Source organism: Papio anubis, chromosome 1 (genome assembly GCF_008728515.1).
Source record: "Papio anubis isolate 15944 chromosome 1, Panubis1.0, whole genome shotgun sequence".
Taxonomy (NCBI): domain Eukaryota; kingdom Metazoa; phylum Chordata; class Mammalia; order Primates; family Cercopithecidae; genus Papio; species Papio anubis.
In genome coordinates, this window is record NC_044976.1 from 124,023,831 (window position 1) to 124,044,229 (window position 20,399).

Sequence of the window (20,399 nt, forward strand, 5' to 3'; positions counted from 1 at the left end):
ACAGCCCCTGAAGCCCAGATCACAGGACAAGGGAGCCCATCCTCGGGGAACTACTGAGCCTCCCATTCATAGTCACATGGGCCCTGAGCCTGATCCCACCCAGGAATCCCTATGTGAGTGGTTTCTGTTTCCCCAAGCCCTGGAGAACAGCTGGGGCGGGAGCGGGAGGGCAGGAGCACACTGAGAGATGCCAGCTCCTTCTCAGTGCAGTATCTAAGTACATCCGAATGACCTTGTCCATGCCTTGACAAGGAGGGGCATTGCTGTGACCTGGCAGAGGCCTTCTACCAGCTTCCACCTGTAACCTGCTGCGGTGGCTGCATTTAGGGAGTGGGGCAGAGGCCGACACCAGGACCTGTGTGAGAAGCAGCTCTCCCTGTGTGAGAGGCCACAGGGAGAACATTGGTGGTGGGACATTACTCCTGGGTGACCCACTGGATGGGGGTGGTGGGGATTCTCCAACAAAGTTAGCCTGGAATTGGCAGTTTTGACAATGTAGGTCACCAAAGAGAAGAAGGAAATAAGGCAAGTGTCTGGTGGGAGGAGACACTTTATTGTTCCTGGGATCTCTGGAGGCCCCTTGGTGGGGCTGGATCACTGGCTTCCCCCGGAACAGGGCGCCCCTCCGTGGCTTTGCTTGTGGTAGTCTGTGGCTATGTCTCCCAGCAAGGACAGAAACTCAGAAAAATCAATCTTCTTATCCTCATTCTTGTCCTTTCTCTCAAAGACACTGGTCAGGTAATGTATGCCCTTTTTGTCCTGTGAAGAGAAAAACGTACAAACAAGAAAAATTCAATCACAAACAAGTTTTGGGCTGGGAGGGGAGAGGAGGAGGCAGAGACAGAGACAAATGCCTAGATCTGCATAGGCGTCGTGGCGGGGCTGGGAGTGCCCGGCGAGTGGGTGAAGTTGGGGTGAGGATGTGAATGTTATCCCTGGAGTTCTCTAGGGAGACTTTTTGTCTCAAACCTCAGATGGGAGGCAGGTCCTGTCCCAAGGTGCTCTGTTTAGTGACCTTGGGGAGAGCAGTCCCCTGTCCCAGCCTCACTCTCACCTGTCCCCAGCCTTTAAGGGCACTGGCTACCTTAGTTCTACCCCAGGACCCCCAAATTGGCCCTCATGCTTTGTTCTCTTCTTTCTCTGACCTCCTCTCCTTTCTTCTCTTTTTCCACCAAACTCATCTTCTGGGTTCCCTACTCTTGGTCATCTAGACCCTTTGGTACCTAGCAGCCCACAATTTTTTTCAGATTTGCTAATAAGTCTTGTTTATTGCAAAGAGGGCTATTGATTTCTACTAGCAATGGAACTTCCAGTGCTTTCCCATTAATCTCAAGGATGTTGATGTGGGGCCTTTGGGAAGCAGGACCTGAGCATGTGAGTTTCAGTCTCACAGAGAGGGGGTCAGTGAGCACTGGGAGGGGACTGTGCACCGCCCTCAAGCTGCACACTTTGCTGACCATCTCATAACCTCATTTATATCTGTATAACTCTTTCCCATTTTCATACTTTTTCGCCTATCATCCTTAGATTCCCATATGATCCAAGCAATAAATTTGCAAATGGGAAATGTTTTAATCAGAGGATGAGGGTGACCCGTCCAAAGACACATAGTAAAATATATCCTCAGCCATGCCAGCGTCCAACCAACATTGAGAAGCTAAACCCCGACTCACACAGGCACTGAGGAAGTTGGGGAAGTTCTCCTTCATCATCGTCAGCAGGCTTGGCTTGTCAATCTTGTCATCACGTCTGGTGTATTTGTGAAACATGTCGATCATGCCTATTATGGACGTCTCAGCTTGAGTGTTGCTCATCTTGGCTTTCAGAAAGGCTTCAGGAAATAAAGACAATCTTTTTTTCCCTTCATTTAAGTTAGGGTCTCTATGTGGGGGTGTTGGAAGGAGGGCTGAGGACAGAGGAAAAACAGCCCTAAGATGGAACAGAAGGAACTCGATTTTTAAAAATGTGATGGGATAAGTTGCTCAAAAATGAGAGGGTAGGACCAAGTCTGAGACCTGGCCCACCCTGGCCAGGGCCAAGAGGAGATGCAGGTGGATGGCGGAAGTCCAGCTGTGGGCAGAGCTTTGGAGAGGGAGAAGCAGAGAGAGTCGGGGGCCAGCAACACATGGAAGAACTGAGCTGGGACCCCTCCAGTCTCGGCCAGCACATGGCAGACCCCACTCCTAAAACAGCACCAAATCCATCTCCTCCAGCTTCACAGCTGGGGTGAGAGTCATGGGGGCAGGACAATAGCCTTGGTGATCTGGTCTCCGACCCTCCTGGGCTGCTTCAGGAACCAGACACCGTGGGCCCCACCTTGACTCAAGTGCAAGCCCTGCATGACACGGTGCATGCAGGCTCCAGGTGCACATGTGAGGATGGACGTGAGTGTGAACAGGAAACACAGCCCTGTCCCGAGCACAGGGGGGCCCTTCCTGCATTCCCCTGGGAATGAGAAACGGGAATGGCCTCTGTTACAAGGAACAGACATAACCCCCTGGTTCTTAAGCTGCTGGATGGGATGGGAGTGAGGTGGTTGTCGCTTCATGTCTGCTCTTGGGAATTATCTGCACCCTCGGAATCACCAAGGCTTGACCCTGTTTAAATAAGAAGGTCTGACTTCCCAGAGCAAATTGTCCAGCCGGTGGTCAGTCTGGGCTGGCCTGCACCCCAAGCCTGAAAAATAGGACAGTGCAGCTCTCACTTCCCACACTTTCCAAAGAACCAGAAAAGGACCTTGGCTAACGCGTGTGGGTGTCTGACAATAAACCCCCAACTCCTCTCAACGCAGGAGAAAGCTCCATGCTGGCAACTGACTAAGAGGAGCCACCCAAAGCTTTTTTGATTCTGAGGCCAAGGCTAGACACCAAGCCCTGTGCCCAGAGGGTGCCTGAGAATTTGCAGGTTGTGGTAGGGAGTGAGGGAGCTTTGGCTGCTCAATACCTTACCCAGGTAAGGGCAAGCCATCTGGCCAGGGCTCTGCTGTGTCGGGGTCCCAGGCCTTGGGGTTTGGAGAGCCTCCAAAGCATTCACAGGGGATCCTTAGCCCTCCACCCTCTGTGGGGGCAGAGCTGGGGAGGGGATTCAACAACTGGGACCCCAACAGGCAGATGAATCCAGGGAGGAAGAAGACAGGGAAGGTCCTGTGCTCAGGTCCCACTGGGGACATTTCCACAGGAGTTGTCTCAGGAGATCCCAAAGGAGCAACGGACAGGTCTAGTTCAGCGACCTGGTTGTACAGATGTGGGCTTTTGGTGTCAAGTGAAGGTCACACAGCCCAGCGAATGGCAGAGCTGGCCTAGACCCAGGCTCCTGAGTCTTCGTCCACAGCCCTTTCCCTTCCTAGAGGGAGCACAGCAGACTGGGCACTGGGCACTTCTAGAAAACGCAAAGAGGTAGGTGAGACTTACCGGAGCTGGGAAGCGACACGAGAAGCAGGATGAGTGAGATGTGTGTGTTTGGAAAAAGAGCAGTCCCTTTATAAGGCTCAGCCTGGCTCTTCCCAGGGGCTGGGAGGCCTCGGGCCACCTCTGTCATCTGTTTCTTGGAGCCTTGCCCCACATCAGGTGGGTGGGACACACCCAGTAGGCTGTGCTCAGGGTTTCTGACCAGGGAGCCAGGTCACCAGGTCCCACCCCACCCGAGACCTCACCTGGGGACTTCCCTGGCTCAACCTTGATTTGAGGGTAAGGCAGCCAGTGCATGTGTAGTAGCAAGTCAGGAAATGGGAGAAAAGAGCACTGGGCCTCTGGACCCAAAGAGGATGGAGTTTCAGACTCCTGAAGGTAGCATGGTCTTGTTTGTTCCCTCTCTCAGTCCTTCCACACAATTGTTGTGACAGCCTGTTCTACGACCCCACCGTGTACTGAGCATTCTAATGTCCAGACATCAAGATACCTGCTGCTCCTGCATCCTCCTCAACCCTCATAGTCCTAAGAGGCAGGTGCTGCAATCTCTATTTTAGGAAAGGAGAAGTTGAGATGTTCCCAAGTTTACTCAGCTGGTAAACACAGCAAATCATCATACGAACACAGAAGAGGCAAAATCAAATCCTTAGTCGTGTGCCCTGTGCTATAGGTCATGGGTCACATCAGGGTCTGCCCTACGGGAACTCAGAGTCCAGGGAGGGAAGCAGGGTTACTTCATTGCTAACCATTGGTCAGCCCCTCACAGAAGCCCTGGACTCAGGTGGGGGGACTGGGGTCAAGGTCCCACTATCTAAATTGGGTGGCGGAGTGACCCCCCGTGGAATGAGCCTGGAGGCAGGGAGTGGGAAAAGTTCTTTCCTGCCCCATGGCACTAACTTCCCAGAAAGTCTTCAGCGTTTTTCCTCCTCCTATGCAAAACAGCCTGTGTAGGAGTTGGGAGCTGTGCCCTTGGCTATAATGTGCCCTACCCTGCTGTGGAAAGCCTGACCCAGGTAGGGGCAAGAGGATTGGGAAGGCATGGGAGTCTCTGGGGCATGGTGAGGAAAGGGAGATGATGAATCACTGACATGGACATTTTCTGCTAACCCCTTCCCATGTTCCTTTTAGGGTACAAGAGAGCTCCAGGTTCATTTAGTGCCAGCCCCTTAAGCACTCTGGGGCTCCGTAGAGCTGATGTGATGTCTCCCTAGGTGGGACCTATTTTCTCCACCCATCATATTTCTTCAACTTCCTTCTCCATCAGTACTTATGTAACCAGGGGGGCCTGTTTCTCCCTCTCCCACTTCCCCATATGATGGCAATATTACTTTTAGTGGCAAAAGATACACACACACAGACACACACACACACACACACACACAGTGGAATACTACTCAGCTATGAATAAAGAATGAAATCATGCCTTTCACAGCAACATGGATGGAACTGGAGGCTATTATTTTAAATGAAATTACTCAGAAACAGAAAGTCAAATACTGTGCACCTCCATGTGTGAGTGGGAGCTACATCACGCATACAGATGGAGGTAGAGAGTAGAATCATAGACACTGGAGACTGCGAATTGCAGGAGGTCAGGCGGTGGGTGAAGGATGAGACATTTCTTGGTGGGTACAATGCTTGCTATTTAGGATGGCTATGTTAAAAACTGGACTTCACCACTGTGCAATATATTCATATACATTTGTATGCAGGTTTTTGTGTGGACATAAGTTTGCAATTCTTTTGGGTAAATCCCAAGGAGTGTGATTTCTGGATCCTATGGTAAGAGCATGTTTAGTTTTTTAAGAAAGCACCAAAAACTGTCTTCCAAAGTGGCTGTACTATTTTGTGTTCCTGCCATCAGTGAATGAGAGTTCCAGTTGCTCCACATCCTCCTTCAGCATCTGGTGTTGTCGGTGTTCCAGATTTTGGCCATTCTCATAAGTGTTTACTGGTATCTCATTGTTGTTTTAATTTGCATTTTCTTGAGGACTTACGATGTGGAGCATCTTCTGATACGCTTATTTGTCACCTGCTGTGTCTTCTTTGATGAGATGTCTGTTCAGGTCTTTGGCCCATTTTCCAATTGGTTGGTTTGTGTTCTTATTGTTGAGTTTTAAGAGTTCTGTGTATGTTTTGGATAACACTCCTTTGTCTGATATTTCTTTTGTAAACATTTTCTCCCAGTCTTTAGCTTGTCTTTTCATTCTCTTGACAGTATCTTTCACAAAGCAGAAATGTTTAATTTTCAAGAAGTCCAGCTTACAAATTCTTTTTTTATGGATTGTGCTTTGGTGTTGCATCTAAAAAGTCATCACCAAAACCAAGATGACCAAATTTCCTCTTATGCTACCATCTAGGAGTTTTGTAATATTGTGTTTTGCATTTAGGTCTATGATTCATTTTGAGTTACGTATCATCACTGTTTAGAAAAAAGGACCAGAGGAAAAGCAATACAAAAGGAATGAGGGACAACAATATTAATACAAGACAACAAAGAATTCTAAGAAAATGGATTAAAAGAAAAAGAAGAATATTTCTTATTGATTAGTGTGCAAGTGACCAAGATATAATAGTCTTATCCTTTTTTTCTTTCTTTCTTTCTTTCTTTCTTTCTTTTTTTTTTTTTTTTTTTTTTTTGAGACAGATTTTCACTCTTGTTACCCAGGCTAGAGTGCTATGGTATCATCTTGGCTCACTGCAACCTCCTCCTGGGTTCAAGGATTCTCCTGCCTCAGCCTCCAGAGTAGCTGGGATTACAGGCCCACGCCACCACACCCAGCTAATTTTTGTATTTTTGGTAAAGACGGGAGTGTCATCATGTTGGCCAGGCTAGTCTCGAACTCCTGACCTCAGTTGATCCACCTGCCTCGGCCTCCCAAAGTTCTGGGATTACAGGTGTGAGCTACCAGGCCCAGCAATAATAGTCCTATCCTTATACACACAAGAACATAATTTTGAATAATATAAAGCAAACACTGAAAGAAATTAATGGAAACTGACAAACTTATATCACTTGGCAGGTTTTGGCAGATTCTGCCCAGAAACTCAACAGAGTCGTCAGATAACAAAACACCAGTAATGGTACAGAGCAGGACCGGCAGATACTGCCACGGCCCAGAAGCAGCCCCGGACACAAGGCCCTGCAGATGTGTCCAATAAACGCTAACCTCCAGAAACAGGTGGCCAGCTGTATCTGGCTTGAAGACCATAATTTCATGATTCCTGATATAAACTATTTGAACAACACACTTAAATTTATTTACACACACATACATTCATAAATTCGTGCCCAACCATAGAGAATACACATAAATTTCAAACATACTTGAGACATCCAAAAAACTGATCATTTGTTTTTGCTAAAATGAAAATCTCAGCAAATTAGCTTTAATAGGGGCCTTATCTTTTGCACTTGCTGATCAGGTTGAACCCTGTGAGCCCTTCCCCTGTGTCATGTCTGGAACAAACACTCTCCATAAACCTGCCCCGCCCCATCACACATCCAACCTCCCAGCCACTGCTGATCCCCCAGGAGAGCTCACAACAGGCTGGTCCTGAACAGGAATCTGGCTGGTTGATATCTTCATCTCCTCCTTCTTTTGGGGGAGCTCCCCTCTCCCGAGTCTGAGGTAGGGGCAACATCCTTCTGGATCTATTGAAGATCTCAAGTTGCTGAGGGAAGAGGACAGAAAACAATTTGTTCTTTTTGCTGTATTTTATCCATTCACTTATGCTATGAGTGCTGACTCTGTTCTGGGTGTGCGGATGTTGGGGTGGCAGGGAGATGGAATGGATGTGGACCGTGCTTTGAGCAATGCTCTGGTCCCAGGAGAGAACTCCAATAAACCACTGGGTGTTGAGAGAGTGGAGCGGGACAGAGCCAGGAAGCCCCAGGTCCCCAGGCAGTTCAGTGGTCACTTGCTCTGTGAAGCCTTCTCCAGGCAGAGCCATCATCCCCATGTCCCTGCGCATCTCAGTGACAGCCCTGGCTGCACATACACTATGTTTGCTGCCACCTGGCCGTGTCTTATATTGTGCCCCCAGCCTCCAGTGCAGAGAACTCCATAAACATTGGCCGAACTAGCAAGTGAGGCAGGTGTCTTCAGAAAGGTTCAGATAAAGTGTGTGGGAATTCAGAACAGGGGAAATCACTTTTCAGGTGGGGGAACCAGGGGAAGTTTTGTGGGGGCGCCCTTTCAATAGGCCATAGAGCACTTCCAGGAGCCCCGGTGAGAGGGACAGGGCCGAGGGAGCCACAGGAATGTTCCCAGACAGCCAGCTGTTCTGTTTGGGGTCCTTCTGGGTGGTGTTGGCCGGCTGCATCTCTGGACTCGAGCAGCAGTTGGGAGAGCGGGACAGAGAGAGTTCCATGGTGCTCAGAAGAGATTATTCGGACTCAGTTCTGCTGTGAGCCACCCACACTGGAGGATCCATCCACACTGGAGGAAGAGGACACCCAGCTGCAGCCCAGAGCCTGTGGTCCCACTGTTAGGTTTTGAAGGGAAGGCAAGGGTTAAAGACAGACACAGAGAGAGTCGGGGGCTCTATGGCAAGGCAGGTTTTATGTCCAGCACAAGACCCGAGGAGGTGGGGGACCAGCTTAATGCCAGACCCCCTGCCGCTTACAGGCTGGGGTAATTTATAGGTCTAGGTGGGGGTCTGGGCAGTATGTCTTGCTCGCTGGGAGGATATTGATAAGATGTTCACACCATCGGGTGGTTTGGACCTTTTTCCCGCGGGTGTGATAGGCTGTTCCTTGGACCTTTGCCCCGCAGGATACCATAGGGATGTTCCCTCAGTTGGGCCTTTGCCCGGCAGGGTATGATAAGGGTGCTCTTGTGCCTTGTGGTCAGGTGGTTAGGCAGGATGGTTCTCACGGCCCGAATCCACGTGGAATGTTTCACTCTGACCAGGCTCTGCAAAATGGCAGGGGGCTTACAAAATGGTGCAGTTTGGACTAACACCCACCATCCCGTCTAGAATGGGTTTGCTGGGAGGATTTAGTGTCAATTCTGTTCGCCAGATAAAGGAAGTTGCTTTCTCGGAGGCCCACACACACAGACAGTGCTGGGAAGTGACCCATGCGTACCCCGAGAAATGTATCTGTTCAACCAAATTTCACGTTGGCCATGATCATTCCTCACCTCACCCAAGTTTAAGAGGAGGCTGGGCCCTGTAGGTTAAAACTGGCAAGGCGGAGAAAGCGGTGGAGGCCACTCCAGGAAGGTTCTCTGGCCAAGGGGGACTTTACAATTTTGACTTACAGGCAGGGCTGTTCCTGTTACAGTTGGCCCCAGTCAGAGGCCCAGGATGAAACTCTGGCCCTGAGTGCAGAGACTTGGTTTTCTGTTTCCCAAGCTTCCACACGGTGGCGCCACCGAGCACCCACCGAGCACCCACCGAGCACCCACCTCGAGGAGTTGGGAGTTGCGTGAGGCGGTTCCACGTGGTCGGGCCGTCCTTGTGGGTTCTCGCCCTTATTTAGGTTGTGAGTCCCACCTCGGGCAGCAATCTCACAGCTTTTTAAAAAAGAGATCTTCACCAAAAGCTTCTGAAAGGCAGAGGGCTCTTCTTATTTAATTTGCATTCTTCTCTCCCTCCAATGCCTACCAGAGGGCACTGCACAAAATCATATACGGGGATGCAATTGTTAATTGACTTGGTAGAAACAGGAACAAATTAAGATAATTAAATTTTTAGTAATGGTGGGTTAAGTAAATCTTGATGCCTGTACACATGGAATCCCTGTGATGATACGAAATGGACATTTGGTCTTTGTCCCTGTTCCTGACGCTGAGCGTCTGAAACCTCTGGAATCTCCTGAATGACAGGGGTGAGGGAGCATCTTTTGTTACTCATAACAATCCCCTTCCAGCCATACTGAGTGTGTGCTAATGAGGTGACTCTTGGTGGACCCCTAGACAGCTTCACGATGGGGCTGGTTGCCAGAGGAAGCAACCATGTGATTGGAGGGCGGGAGCTTTCAGCCCCAGGCTGGGCCTCCAGAGAGCGGCTGGGCCTCCAGAGAGCGGCTGGGGAAGGACTTCAATGACCAGTGGCCAATTGTTTAATCAACCATGCTGAAATAAAGTGACAGCCATAGAAACCCCAAACAATGGGGCTCAGAGAGCTGTCGGGCTGCTGAGCAGGTGGGGTGCCGGAAGGGTGGGTGCCTGAGTGGGCCTGGGAGCTCCCTGCTGCCCCTCATACCCTCTGTGTCTCTTCCACGTGGCTTTTCCTAAGTTGTATTCTTTGTAACAAACCAGTAATCATGGGTAAAGTGCCTCCTTGAGTCCCGTGACCCCTTGTAGCAGATTATCCAACCTGAGGAGGGTTTTTTAGAAACCTCCAATTTTAGCCAGTCAGTCAGAAGTATGGGAGGTCAGGTGCTGCGATTGGCATCTGAAGTGGGGCCAGTGTTGTGGGGCTGAGCCTTCACCTTGTGGGGTCTGTGCTAACTCTGGGTAGTTAGGGTCAGAATGGAGTTGCAGGATATCCTGTTGGTGTTCAGAGAGTTGGAGAACTAGTTGGTGTGGAGATTTCAAAAAAAAGAAATACAACCCCCACAAATTTGGTGTCAGAAGTGTTGTGAGCCAGAATGGTTCAGGAATTCCATATAATGTAGCTATCTAGAATCAATCACTCAAAAAATATTTAAGAATTGGGGAAATGTTTTAAAAATAGCCCTCATTGAAAAAGCAGATGATAAAGCAGCTGGGAAAGGGCAAGGCCGTGGCCCACAGGGTGGACGTGGAGTGGGCTTGGGGAGTGGGTTAATGGGACGTGATTGTTCCACATGAGACAAGGCCACAGAACTCAGGAAACAAAGCTTGTTTTGAGCAAGAGTCATGTCAGATTTTGAGAGAAGGCAGAACAGAGAGAAGATATCTTTACATAGGTGAAGCTAATAGTTCGTAAGAAAGTGTTCTCCGCCTTCACATTCACAGCCAATTGATTTTCAACAAGCCGGCCAAGCCCATTCAATGGAGAAAGAATAGTCTTCAACAAATGGTGCTGAGACAAGTGGGCAGCCACATGCAAAATAATGAAGCCGTACCCCTTCCTTCCTTCGTACACACAAATTAACTCAAAATGGGTCACAGCCCTACACATAAGAGCTAAAACAGACTCTTAGAAGAAAATATAGAAGTAAATCTTCAAGACTGAGGTCTTGAATATCTTTGCATATGCTATTGAGGCTTTATAACTTTGCTTTCCACAGTTAGACCTACAATCCACTTGGAATTGTTGTTTTGTCTGCTTGTGAGGTCTAGTTTCATGAGAATGAGCATCCAATTGATCCCATAAAATGTATCGAAAAGCTTATGCTCAGCAGTGCCACTTTTGTCACAGAATAAATATACTACACGCGTGTGTCTTTTTCTCAGGCCTCTGTTTAGTTCTGTTGATCTATTTGACTGTCCTTGAACCAGCCCAGCAGTATCTGTTACCAGAGCTATTGTGATAAATCTTCACGTCTAGTACTGTAGATCCTTCCATCTTTTTCATGATTGTCCTGGGTATTCTTGGCCTTTCCGTATACTTTTTAGAGTTAACTCGTCAATTCCAGCAAGGACTTTGGGATTGGGATTGCACTGAATCTATAGGTTGTGTTTGGGAGAACTGACAGCTTTACAATAGCAGAGTGTTCCAGTCCATGAACATGGCATATCCCTTACTAAAAACCTTTCAGTGGTTTCCCATCCTGCTTAAAGTTCAAATTTTGCTTGTCCTCTGCCTGCCCCTCATACCTCATCTCCTGTCTCTCTGAACTCCATTTACACCACTCCAGCCCTTCTTTCTGCCCCTCCATCAGCCCAGACAGGCTCCCCCTGAGCACCTCTGTTCCAGCTCTTTCCTCTAACCATGGGGCCCTTCTCCTGCTCTCCCCAAGGGTGGATCCCCTGTTATTTATTCTGAGCCAAATATGAGTGGCCATGGCCCATGACACAGGCTGAGGCATGTGGATCACCTGAGGTCAGGAGTTTGAGACCAGCCTGGCCAACATGGCAAAACCCTGTCTCTACTAAAAACACAAAAATTAGCTGGGCATGGTGGCGGGCACCTGTAATCCCAACCACTTGGGAGGCTGAAGCAGGAGAATCACTTGAACCCAGGAGGCGGAGGTTGCAGTGAGCTGAGATCGCGCCATTGCACGCCAGCCAGGGAGACAGAGTGAGAAAGATTAAAAAGGTCTGTAAAGAAAAAAGTATAAATAGGCTAGTGAGAACTGGCAAAAATCCCAAAAGGAGCCTCAATATTTAATCAGTATAACCTGGTTCATTGTCTTGAGTACCATACTACATTTCTTTAATTTTTAAGATAATTGCTTGATTCTCTTCACCTCCACCCCACTGCCCTCTTAGCTAACAATTGAATATTATCCTTCTTGAGGTCTTTCCAATCCTTGAGTTGTCTAAAACCCTTGGTGGGAGCAGACTTGGGGTCGGGAATGCTTCAAGGGTCAATTGTGGGTAAACTTCTGAAGACTCAATTCTAATTTTTTTTATCTTGCCCAAATTCCTATTTAAGGGATCTGGGGAGACAAGCCCTACAAACCATAAATTCTCATCAGATGGGTTTTATTTAACCCTATATATCATGACTTACTTTCCATCTTGACTCCCGTATAACATTACAAGGCAAGAAAGAAAATCAAAATATTTTACCCCAAAAATATGTTTCTTTGTCACATGTTGAAATGGCCCTGCAAGCTTTGTCCTTTGTGGGGGAAAATTCACATGTGTAAAAAATCTCTATTAACACAGCTAGACCTTTTCCTTCCAGGCCCCTACAATTCTGAATAGATTAACTGAGAGTCTAGCACCTTTTAAAGGGTCTGAATATGAAATATTTTGTCAACTACTGTTTCTAAGGGCAACTTCTATGAGACTTCAAAAGAATATTGGTCTCCACAATCTTTTATCTTAACCTGAACATTTCCTTTCTATTTGTCCCAGGTCCTTCCTCTCCATTAGCCTGCCCAGCATACCTGGAGCGCCTGCAGATGGCAAGCTGTGAGAAGTAGAAGTAGAAGCTAGAAAGCACTTCCCTAAAGGCAAGCACTTGCTAATCACAGGTCTTAGCTGAGGGAAGGGAAAGAGAAGACTTGTCTTTGAATCTTGTCAATGAAGATTGAAGTCTCTTGGACAGCACAAAGGATACAACTGGAATGGCTGTGAGAGGCCATTCATGAGAGGCAAAGCAGGTGGGAGTTGGAAGTGGTGAGCCAGGACTTTGGGCAATTTATCTTAGCAATCACTTGACTCTGATGACACCAGGCATGGAAAAGCCAATGCTGAATAGAATAACACTGGAAAATGAGAGTGAGTGGTTCACTGTGACCCCAATCCAAAAGAAATAGTCTAATAGGGGAATTTCAGTAACAAGCTGGAGGTGAGATACTTAAAGGTATAGGACCTTTTTCTTGTCCCTCAAATCCCAGTTTTTGACCAAATAATGGCAACTATATATATATATGCCACTTGGGGTTAGTTTGGATCCTCCAAGAAGAGGCCAAGATTAGGCATGCAAAAATGTCTTTGGAGGAAACATCTGTGAAGGGATGACTGGGGAGGAAGAAGATAGCAAGAGAAGTCAAGGAAAGTCTTCAGACTTCAATACAAACCTGACACCTGAGAAGAGACCCAAGAGGAAGGAGAATTGGGTAAGAAGAGTCTCAGACTACAGCATAGTTCCAAGAAAGGGTTGGCCATGCGTGTGGGGAGTCCCCAAGCCAGTCATCCATGGAGGACCCCCACATCTTTCAGTAACAGGCCCGCCTTGGTATTCCTGCCACGCTCAGTCATTGCCTGAGAGAAGCCCAACAGGAAGTGTGGACCAAGTGCAAAAGTTTTGGTGGACTTAGAGGGGCAGCTGCTGGGATTGTCAATCCACTCTGCTACCTGTAGCAGGAGAGCCCTGTAGCAGGCATATTTTTATAACCTCTGTAGTCCACTTCTTGTCCATCACAGATCTGCTTTTCCACATTGGCTAGGGAAGAGCTCCTCCATGGTTACCATGGGACTCTTTCCCTAAAGCATAACTCAGAAGACAGAGACTAGTGAGTGAATTACCGTGCATCACTGTAGCTGGTCTCAGAGATGTAGCTGGCACTCCTCTCCCTCTTCTTCTATGCACTCGAAATTGTCCTCACCCTTCGTTATCACCTTGGCAGATCTTAATGATTTTCCTAATGGTATAACCCAAATCTTCGTTTCCGAGGAGACTGAGTCCTTGACCATCATCTCGTTCTCAGACCAGAGTTCTTGCACTTATCTGTTCATAGTTACAACAGGGCAAGGGATTACCACGAAGTGGTCAAGTGAATCACTTGGGTCCTGCACATATTCCTCCCTGCCTCCATTGTGTAACAGCAGCCCTATCTCCTGCGGATCCACATCAATTACTCCTGCCCCAAGACTGACTCATCTTCTGCCCTATTGGTCCCCTCTCCCTAGTTGGTCCCCTGTTGACCTCCTCTACCCTGTTGGTGCCCTGGTAGCAGCTGTAGCTTGTAGTTCAATGTGGCCTTGTTGTGTCCACTGGAGAGAATGTGCCTCTTCTGGGGACAAAGACCTTCAACCTTTCAGAACCAACAATTGTGAGGATAAAAAATACAAACTCCCCAGGTGGGTCCCTGAAGTGATTGTAAATGGGGCCAATTATGAGTCTTCAGGAAGGAAAGGAAATAGTTAATGTATCTACTGCTTCCTGAAGGATAGAACCTCAGCCTTGCAAAGTGTTGCCTCTGAGCAGGTGCTTCAGCTGTGCCTTTTGAGGCTGTTCCAGGGCTCTGTGAGGCCAGTTGCTTCCGGGGGATGTGGTGTGTGATACCACCATGATCTGGGTCCATCCCTCACCCACTTCCCTATAAAGCTGAGTCCCCTGGGTGCATTCTATGCCTGTGGATGGGCATTCTGTAAGCTCCTGGATAGTGGTCCTGGCCAAGGCTATGCAGACAGGAAGGGAAAATCCACACCTGTGAGAACAAATCATTGGCCCTTTCTGTATAAAAGGTGCCCAGTGTAGTACATTTGGCTCCAAGTGGCTAGTTGGTCTCAGTGAGAAATAGTTCCATATCTGGGGCTCAGCATTGGTCTCTGCTGCTGACAGGTTGGATATTCAGAAGCGACAGCTGTTGCGGGAAGTCAGGGACCCCAAATGAAGGGATCAGCTGGAGCCACAGCAGAGGAACATAAATTGTGAAGTTTTCATGGACATTTACCAGTTCCCAAATAATACTTTCATAATTTCTTATGCCTGTCTTACTTTAATCTCTTAATCCTGTTAGCTTCATAAGCTGAGGATGTACGTCACCTCAGGGCCACTATGATAATTGTGCTAACTGTACAAATTGATTGTAAAACATGTGTGTTTGAACAATATGAAATCAGTGCACCTTGAAAAAGAACAGAATAACAGCAATTTTAGGGAACAAGGGAAGATAACCATATGGTCTGACTGTCTGCAGGGACAGACAAAAAGAGCCATATTTTTCTTCTTGCAGAGAGCCTATACATGGATGTGCAAGTAGGGAAGATATCACTAAATTCTATTCCCAGCAAGGAATATTAATAATTAATACCCTGGGGAAGGAATGCATTCCTCGGGGGAGATCTATAAACAGCCGCTCTGGGAGTGTCTGTCTTATGCGGTTGAGATAAGGATTGAAATATGCCCTGGTCTCCTGCAGTACCCTCAGGCTTACTGGGATTGGGAGACCCCACCCTGGTAAATTTGAGGTCAGACCACTTCTGTGCTCTTGAACCTTGTTTTCTGTTGTTTAAGATGTTCATCAAGACAAAACGTGCACTGTTTAACATAGACCCTTATCAGTAATTTTGCTTTTGCCCTTTGCCTTGTGATCTTTGTTGCCCTTTGCATTGTGATCTTTGTTGGACCCTTATCAGTAGTTCTCTTTTGCCTTTTGTCCTGTTTCCTCAGAAGCATGTGATCTTTGTTCTCCTTTTTGCCCTTTGAAGTATGTGATCTTGTGACCTACTCCCTGTTCTTGCACCCCTTCCCCTTTTGAAATCTTTAATAAAACTCACTGATTTTGCAACTCAGGTGAGCATCACGGTCCTACTTATACGTGATGTCACCCCTGGAGGCCCAGCTGTAAAATTCCTCTCTTTGTACTTTTTCTCTTTATTTCTTAACTGGCCGACACTTATGGAAAATAGAAAGAACCTATGTTGAAATATTGGGGGTGGGTTCCCCAATAGACAGCAGCTAGGTCAGCCTTGGTAAAGGGAAGTCCATGCTCTTGGATTCACTTGTAACTTCCATGTCTGCCATTATGGCACTCCATTAGAGCACTCCAGTCATGTGCCCATTGATCCAGTTCTGGGGTAGCCAATGACAAAGCTATCTAACGTGAACTGGCCAAATTGTCTACTTGACTGTTCAGTGCCTCTCCCTTATGCTTTATGGTAGGTGATAAAGTGTAATAAAAAAGATCTTCACGCTCTGTCCCCACCCCCATATGTTCACCCACATGCCTCTATCCCGACCTCCCTGCCTATTATCTTCTCATCCTTTTCCATTCAGCCCTCTGACTACATGGCCTGGCCATTGGCTGCTGCAAAGAATATATATATATTCTCACCTCAGGCCAATTCTCCTTCCAAAGTGGATGACAAGGTCCCTTGCTTACATGTGTTCCTATTCCCACGTACCTCCATGTGAGCAAGGTACCTCTGACTGTCTTCAAAGTCACATTTAAACGTGGTTATAATCCAGCTGTGGTCCACTTCTGGCTTTCACTCATGTACCAAGTTGACTATTCACAGACCAAGCTCAGGCCTTCTTCTGTTCCTTCAGTTTATCATATGAGAAATCCCACATAGCTATAGGCTTGGGTTGGGGAAGAGACATGATGGAACCCTGGCAGATAACATGGTGTTCTAGGCTGCATCCCCATGCAGCTTACTCATGCCCTTAAACTGTGCTCAGGCTCAACACCAAAGATGCCATTTCTATTTTATGACGGCCTGCTGTTGGGCCTATTTTATAACTCAGTAGGTCCAACAGAGCCCAGCTCACAGTGGACAGTTTCAGATGCATGATCACTTGATGCCCCAGGATCAAACCAGGGTCCAATAATATGCCAGGGCCTGTTTCCCAAAAAATCATATACTTCCCAGCTGTGGATGGCCTGACCTTGCTCCAGAATCCCAGGGACCTACATTGTAATTCTCCCACTGGGGCTTGTCATAAACTCCTTAGTATATTTTTACCACCATCGACCCCTCCAACATCATAGGGTGTACCAAATCATATGGTCCAACTGGATGGTTCTGTGAGCTATGATCTGGACCTACTGCAGAGCACTTTCCCACTCCTGGCCCCACCAGACCTGGCATCCTTCCATGCTACCCAGTTAATATACCAGAGCAGTGTTCCTAGGTGTGGAACACATTGCCTCCAGAATGCTGTGAGACCTACGTGCTTCCTTCTTTGTGATAGGGCATGCAAGACGCAGCAATTTGTCTTTTATTCTGGGTGGGCTATTCCAGGCCACCTCTGACCAGAAACCTCACTGATGTAGTAGAGTCTCTGAATCTTCAAAGTGTACATGTCTTACCAAGGTCTCTACAGTAGCAACCACCCCTGGCTCATCCTATCTGATCAACATGATACCACTCTGAGGGAGGTTAGTGACAGAAGGAGGACCAAGTCCAGGATCAGCCCACCAAAGCCCTTCCAGCAGAATCTCTCAGCTGACCTGGATTTGCAGCCACACCAGGACCCAAGGATGCTTCCTCTCCTGACACCTCTCTCGACACCTCTCCCAGCCTCAGACCCAGCAAGACCTCCACTCACAAAACTCACACAGATTTTAGGAAATTCTCCTTCATCACCTTCGACAGACCTGGCTTACCTAGTGTATCATCTTCTTGGGTGTTATTGTGAAATAGATCAATCATGGCATCACAGACTTCTCGGCATGGGTATTACTCATCTTTGTTTTCAAAGGGCTGCTGGAAAAAAATAATAAGCAGTGTGTTTTGTCACAAGGTCTGTGACAAAACAGACCTTGTGTATGGGTCTGTCGGGGAAGAAGGAGGCTGATGGATAATAAGATGTGTTGGAAAGGATTTAAGGGAAGGAGGGTGTAATATGTGTGAGGGCTGTGCTAAAATAGAACTGGATCGTGATGATGCACAGAGAAGGGAGAGAGCTGAGCTTCCATGTGCGGTACAGGAGCCTGCCTGGCCCCGGATGCCAGTTATCGGAAGATCCAGTGATGAACAACGAAGGAGCACCACACTTGTTGCAAGACTCCCCAGCCAAACACTGCACGTCTTCTCTGCCCCAACTCCAAGACTTAGCAGCAAACTCTTCCCAACAGTCTGGAGGGTCAAGGCTGGAGTCTGGTGTCTTTGGCAGGACAACCATTCTAAAGAATATAACTGGTTCACTCTGGACAGGACCCCTCAGAGTCCTGGACCTCCTCTCCTACACACATATGCATATGCACACACACACACACGTGCACACAAAACAGCATGTTGGCTCATGCTGTCCATAGATCACACTCTGGTGCAGCCTCCACTTTAACAAAAGCAGCACTTAGTGACCACCTCTTGCTGATGAGTGTAAGTGTAAACAGGAATAAATATCCCAGGAACACTAAAAAATAAATAAAATAAAAAAATAAAAATAAAAATGGTTGTAAGCACTAAGCAAGTAAGCAGAGGTTGTAGCCCCCAATTACTTACAGGCTATAAATCAGAAGAAATGCATGCCAAACTTCTTGATCTGATGGAGGGGTCAGAAGGTCCTCAGATTAGCCACTGTTGTGAGTTGTCTACTCCTGCTCCCTCTCAATCAACCAAATCAAAGACCTTGACTTTAAAAAAAAAAAAAAAAAGATTGGGTCTAGGATGTGCAACTGACCAGAGAAGGAAGGACACTGGGGCACAGGGAGAGAATGACTCATCCCAAGGTCACATAGTCTAGTTGGTGGCAGAGCTGGTGAACTGGATCAGGCTGATAACCAGTTAAAGGCAGTTTCTTCTGCTCTTTAGGAATAGCACATGGGCTGTATACTTGTGTGCACCACCATGCTCAGCTCATTTTAAAATGCTTTGTAGAAATGGGGTCTTGCTATGTTACCCAGGCTGGCCTCAAACTCCTGGCCTCAAGTGATCTTTTTGCATTGGCCTCCCAAGCCCTGGGATTACAGGTGTGAGCCACCACACCTGGAATCACAGAGGCTGACCTGAACCCTGTAATGATTCACTGAAGAGAAGGACATGCTGGTAAGGAAGAGGTGCTGCTCTGGGGCCAGGAACTGGTCCAACACCAGTGTTCCACCAACCTCCAGGCCTGGTGCTCATGCTCAGCTACTCCCAGCATGGCCCCAGAGCTTATTAATGCACCAGAACCCTGTACCTTCTGAGCCTTCTGATCCACCCCAATCCCCAAAGCTGAGGCAGGGTAACAGGATATATTGGGTTGGAACAATGAAGAGAAGTTTGCTGAGCCCCACAAAAACTCCACTGTGCTTCCGAGAATGGAAATAGGGTCTCCCCTGGTTCCCTTTCCAGTAATTCAAAAATAATAGCTACTAACAACTACCAATTATTCAACATTCTGTGCCAGGCAAATACAATGTGTGATTTACACATATCCCTTTATTTAATCTGCAGGAAAATCGTGTTAGGTAAATACATCGTCCCATTATACAGGTGAAGAAATTGAGACTTAAAATGTTTACATAACATGGACAGGTCACCCAGTGGGTAGATGCACAACCAAAATTCAAACCCAGGCCAGCATAACTACTAAGCCTAGCTCTTAACCCCTCCACCATCCTAAGGAGTTCCTGGTTTGTCACGCCAGGGCCTGCTGGGCAGGAGCCCACTGTGCAGAGAGCAGATGGGCATGTACTTTCAGAGCAGAGTCTGCTTGGGTCTGACAGCACACAGATATCTCATCCTAGGCAGTTGTGTGGACTTCAGGGCCCAGGACAGTAGTGAGTGGAACCTCAGCAGGCTGCAGAGCCCTGGACCTCATATTCTTTCAGTCCACAGGCCACTCTGGAAAGAATTTGCTCTCCTAGAGTTTAGCATCAAGATATAGCATCTTGGCCAGGTGTGGTGGCTCACACCTGGAATCCCAGGCCTTTGGGAGGCCAAGGCAAAAGAATCACTTGAGGCCAGGAGTTTGAGACCAGCCTGGGTAACATGGCAAGACTCCATCTCTACAAAGTATTTTAAAATTAGCTGAGCATGGTAGTGCACACCTGTAGTCCCAGCTACTTGGGAGGCAGAGACAGGAGGATCAGTTGAGCCTAGGCGTTTGAAGTTGCAGTGAGCTATGATCTCACCACTGCACTCCAGCCTGGGTGACAGAGTGATACCATGTCTCCAAATAAACTTTTTTTAAAAAAAAAGAGGCAAATTTCAAACAGAAATAATAATGATTCTCTTGGATTATGGAGGAAGCCACTGCCAGAGGCCCATTCACAGTAAACCAGCATAGAGTGTCTTCAATTTTAAACTGTTTAAGATTAAGTTTTGGCCAGGCACAGTGGCACAAGCCTGTAATCCCAGCACTGTGGGAGGCCAAGGTGGACAGATTGCTTGAGTCCAGGAGTTTAAGATCAGCCTGGGCAATATGGCGAAACCCCACGTCTACTAAAAATACAAAAAAAAATAGCGAAGTGTGGTGGCACACGCCTGAGGTCCCAGCTACTCAGGAGGCTGAGGTGGGAGGATCACTGGAGCCCAGTAAGTCAAGGCTGCAGTGAGCCATGATCACACTCCCACCTGGGCAACAGAGTGAGACCCTATCTCAAAAAAGCAAAGAAGATTAAGTTTTATAAAACCTTGAGACGCCCTGAAATCTTATGGCTCATATGTGGGGAAAAAAAAAAAAAAAACTTGATAGAGGTTTTCCCAAGTTGGCCAATAATCCTAAAAATTTACATAGCATTATGTATAAAGATGTGAAGCTAAAAACAAAAACCTCTCTAAA

The 20,399-nt window shown here is 47.5% G+C and overlaps 1 protein-coding gene across 6 annotated transcripts in view; it reads right to left on the minus strand.

Moving 5' to 3' along the window:
* Positions 1 to 532: 532 nt before the first annotated feature.
* The window catches only part of LOC108581530 (protein S100-A7), a 74,495-nt gene continuing 54,628 nt past the window's right edge, over positions 533 to 20,399 (minus strand). For 2 of the 6 annotated variants that reach the window (XM_031652958.1, XM_031652957.1), the window contains exons 2-5: positions 8,822 to 9,029; positions 6,953 to 7,082; positions 1,674 to 1,831; positions 533 to 759 (exon numbers count right to left, since the gene is read on the minus strand). In XM_031652958.1, the coding sequence (XP_031508818.1) occupies positions 595 to 759; positions 1,674 to 1,831; positions 6,953 to 7,052 (423 nt within the window). In that variant the 5' untranslated portion in view covers positions 7,053 to 7,082; positions 8,822 to 9,029 and the 3' untranslated portion in view covers positions 533 to 594. The other 4 variants (XM_031652940.1, XM_031652951.1, XM_031652934.1 and 1 more) reach the window with 4 other exon arrangements.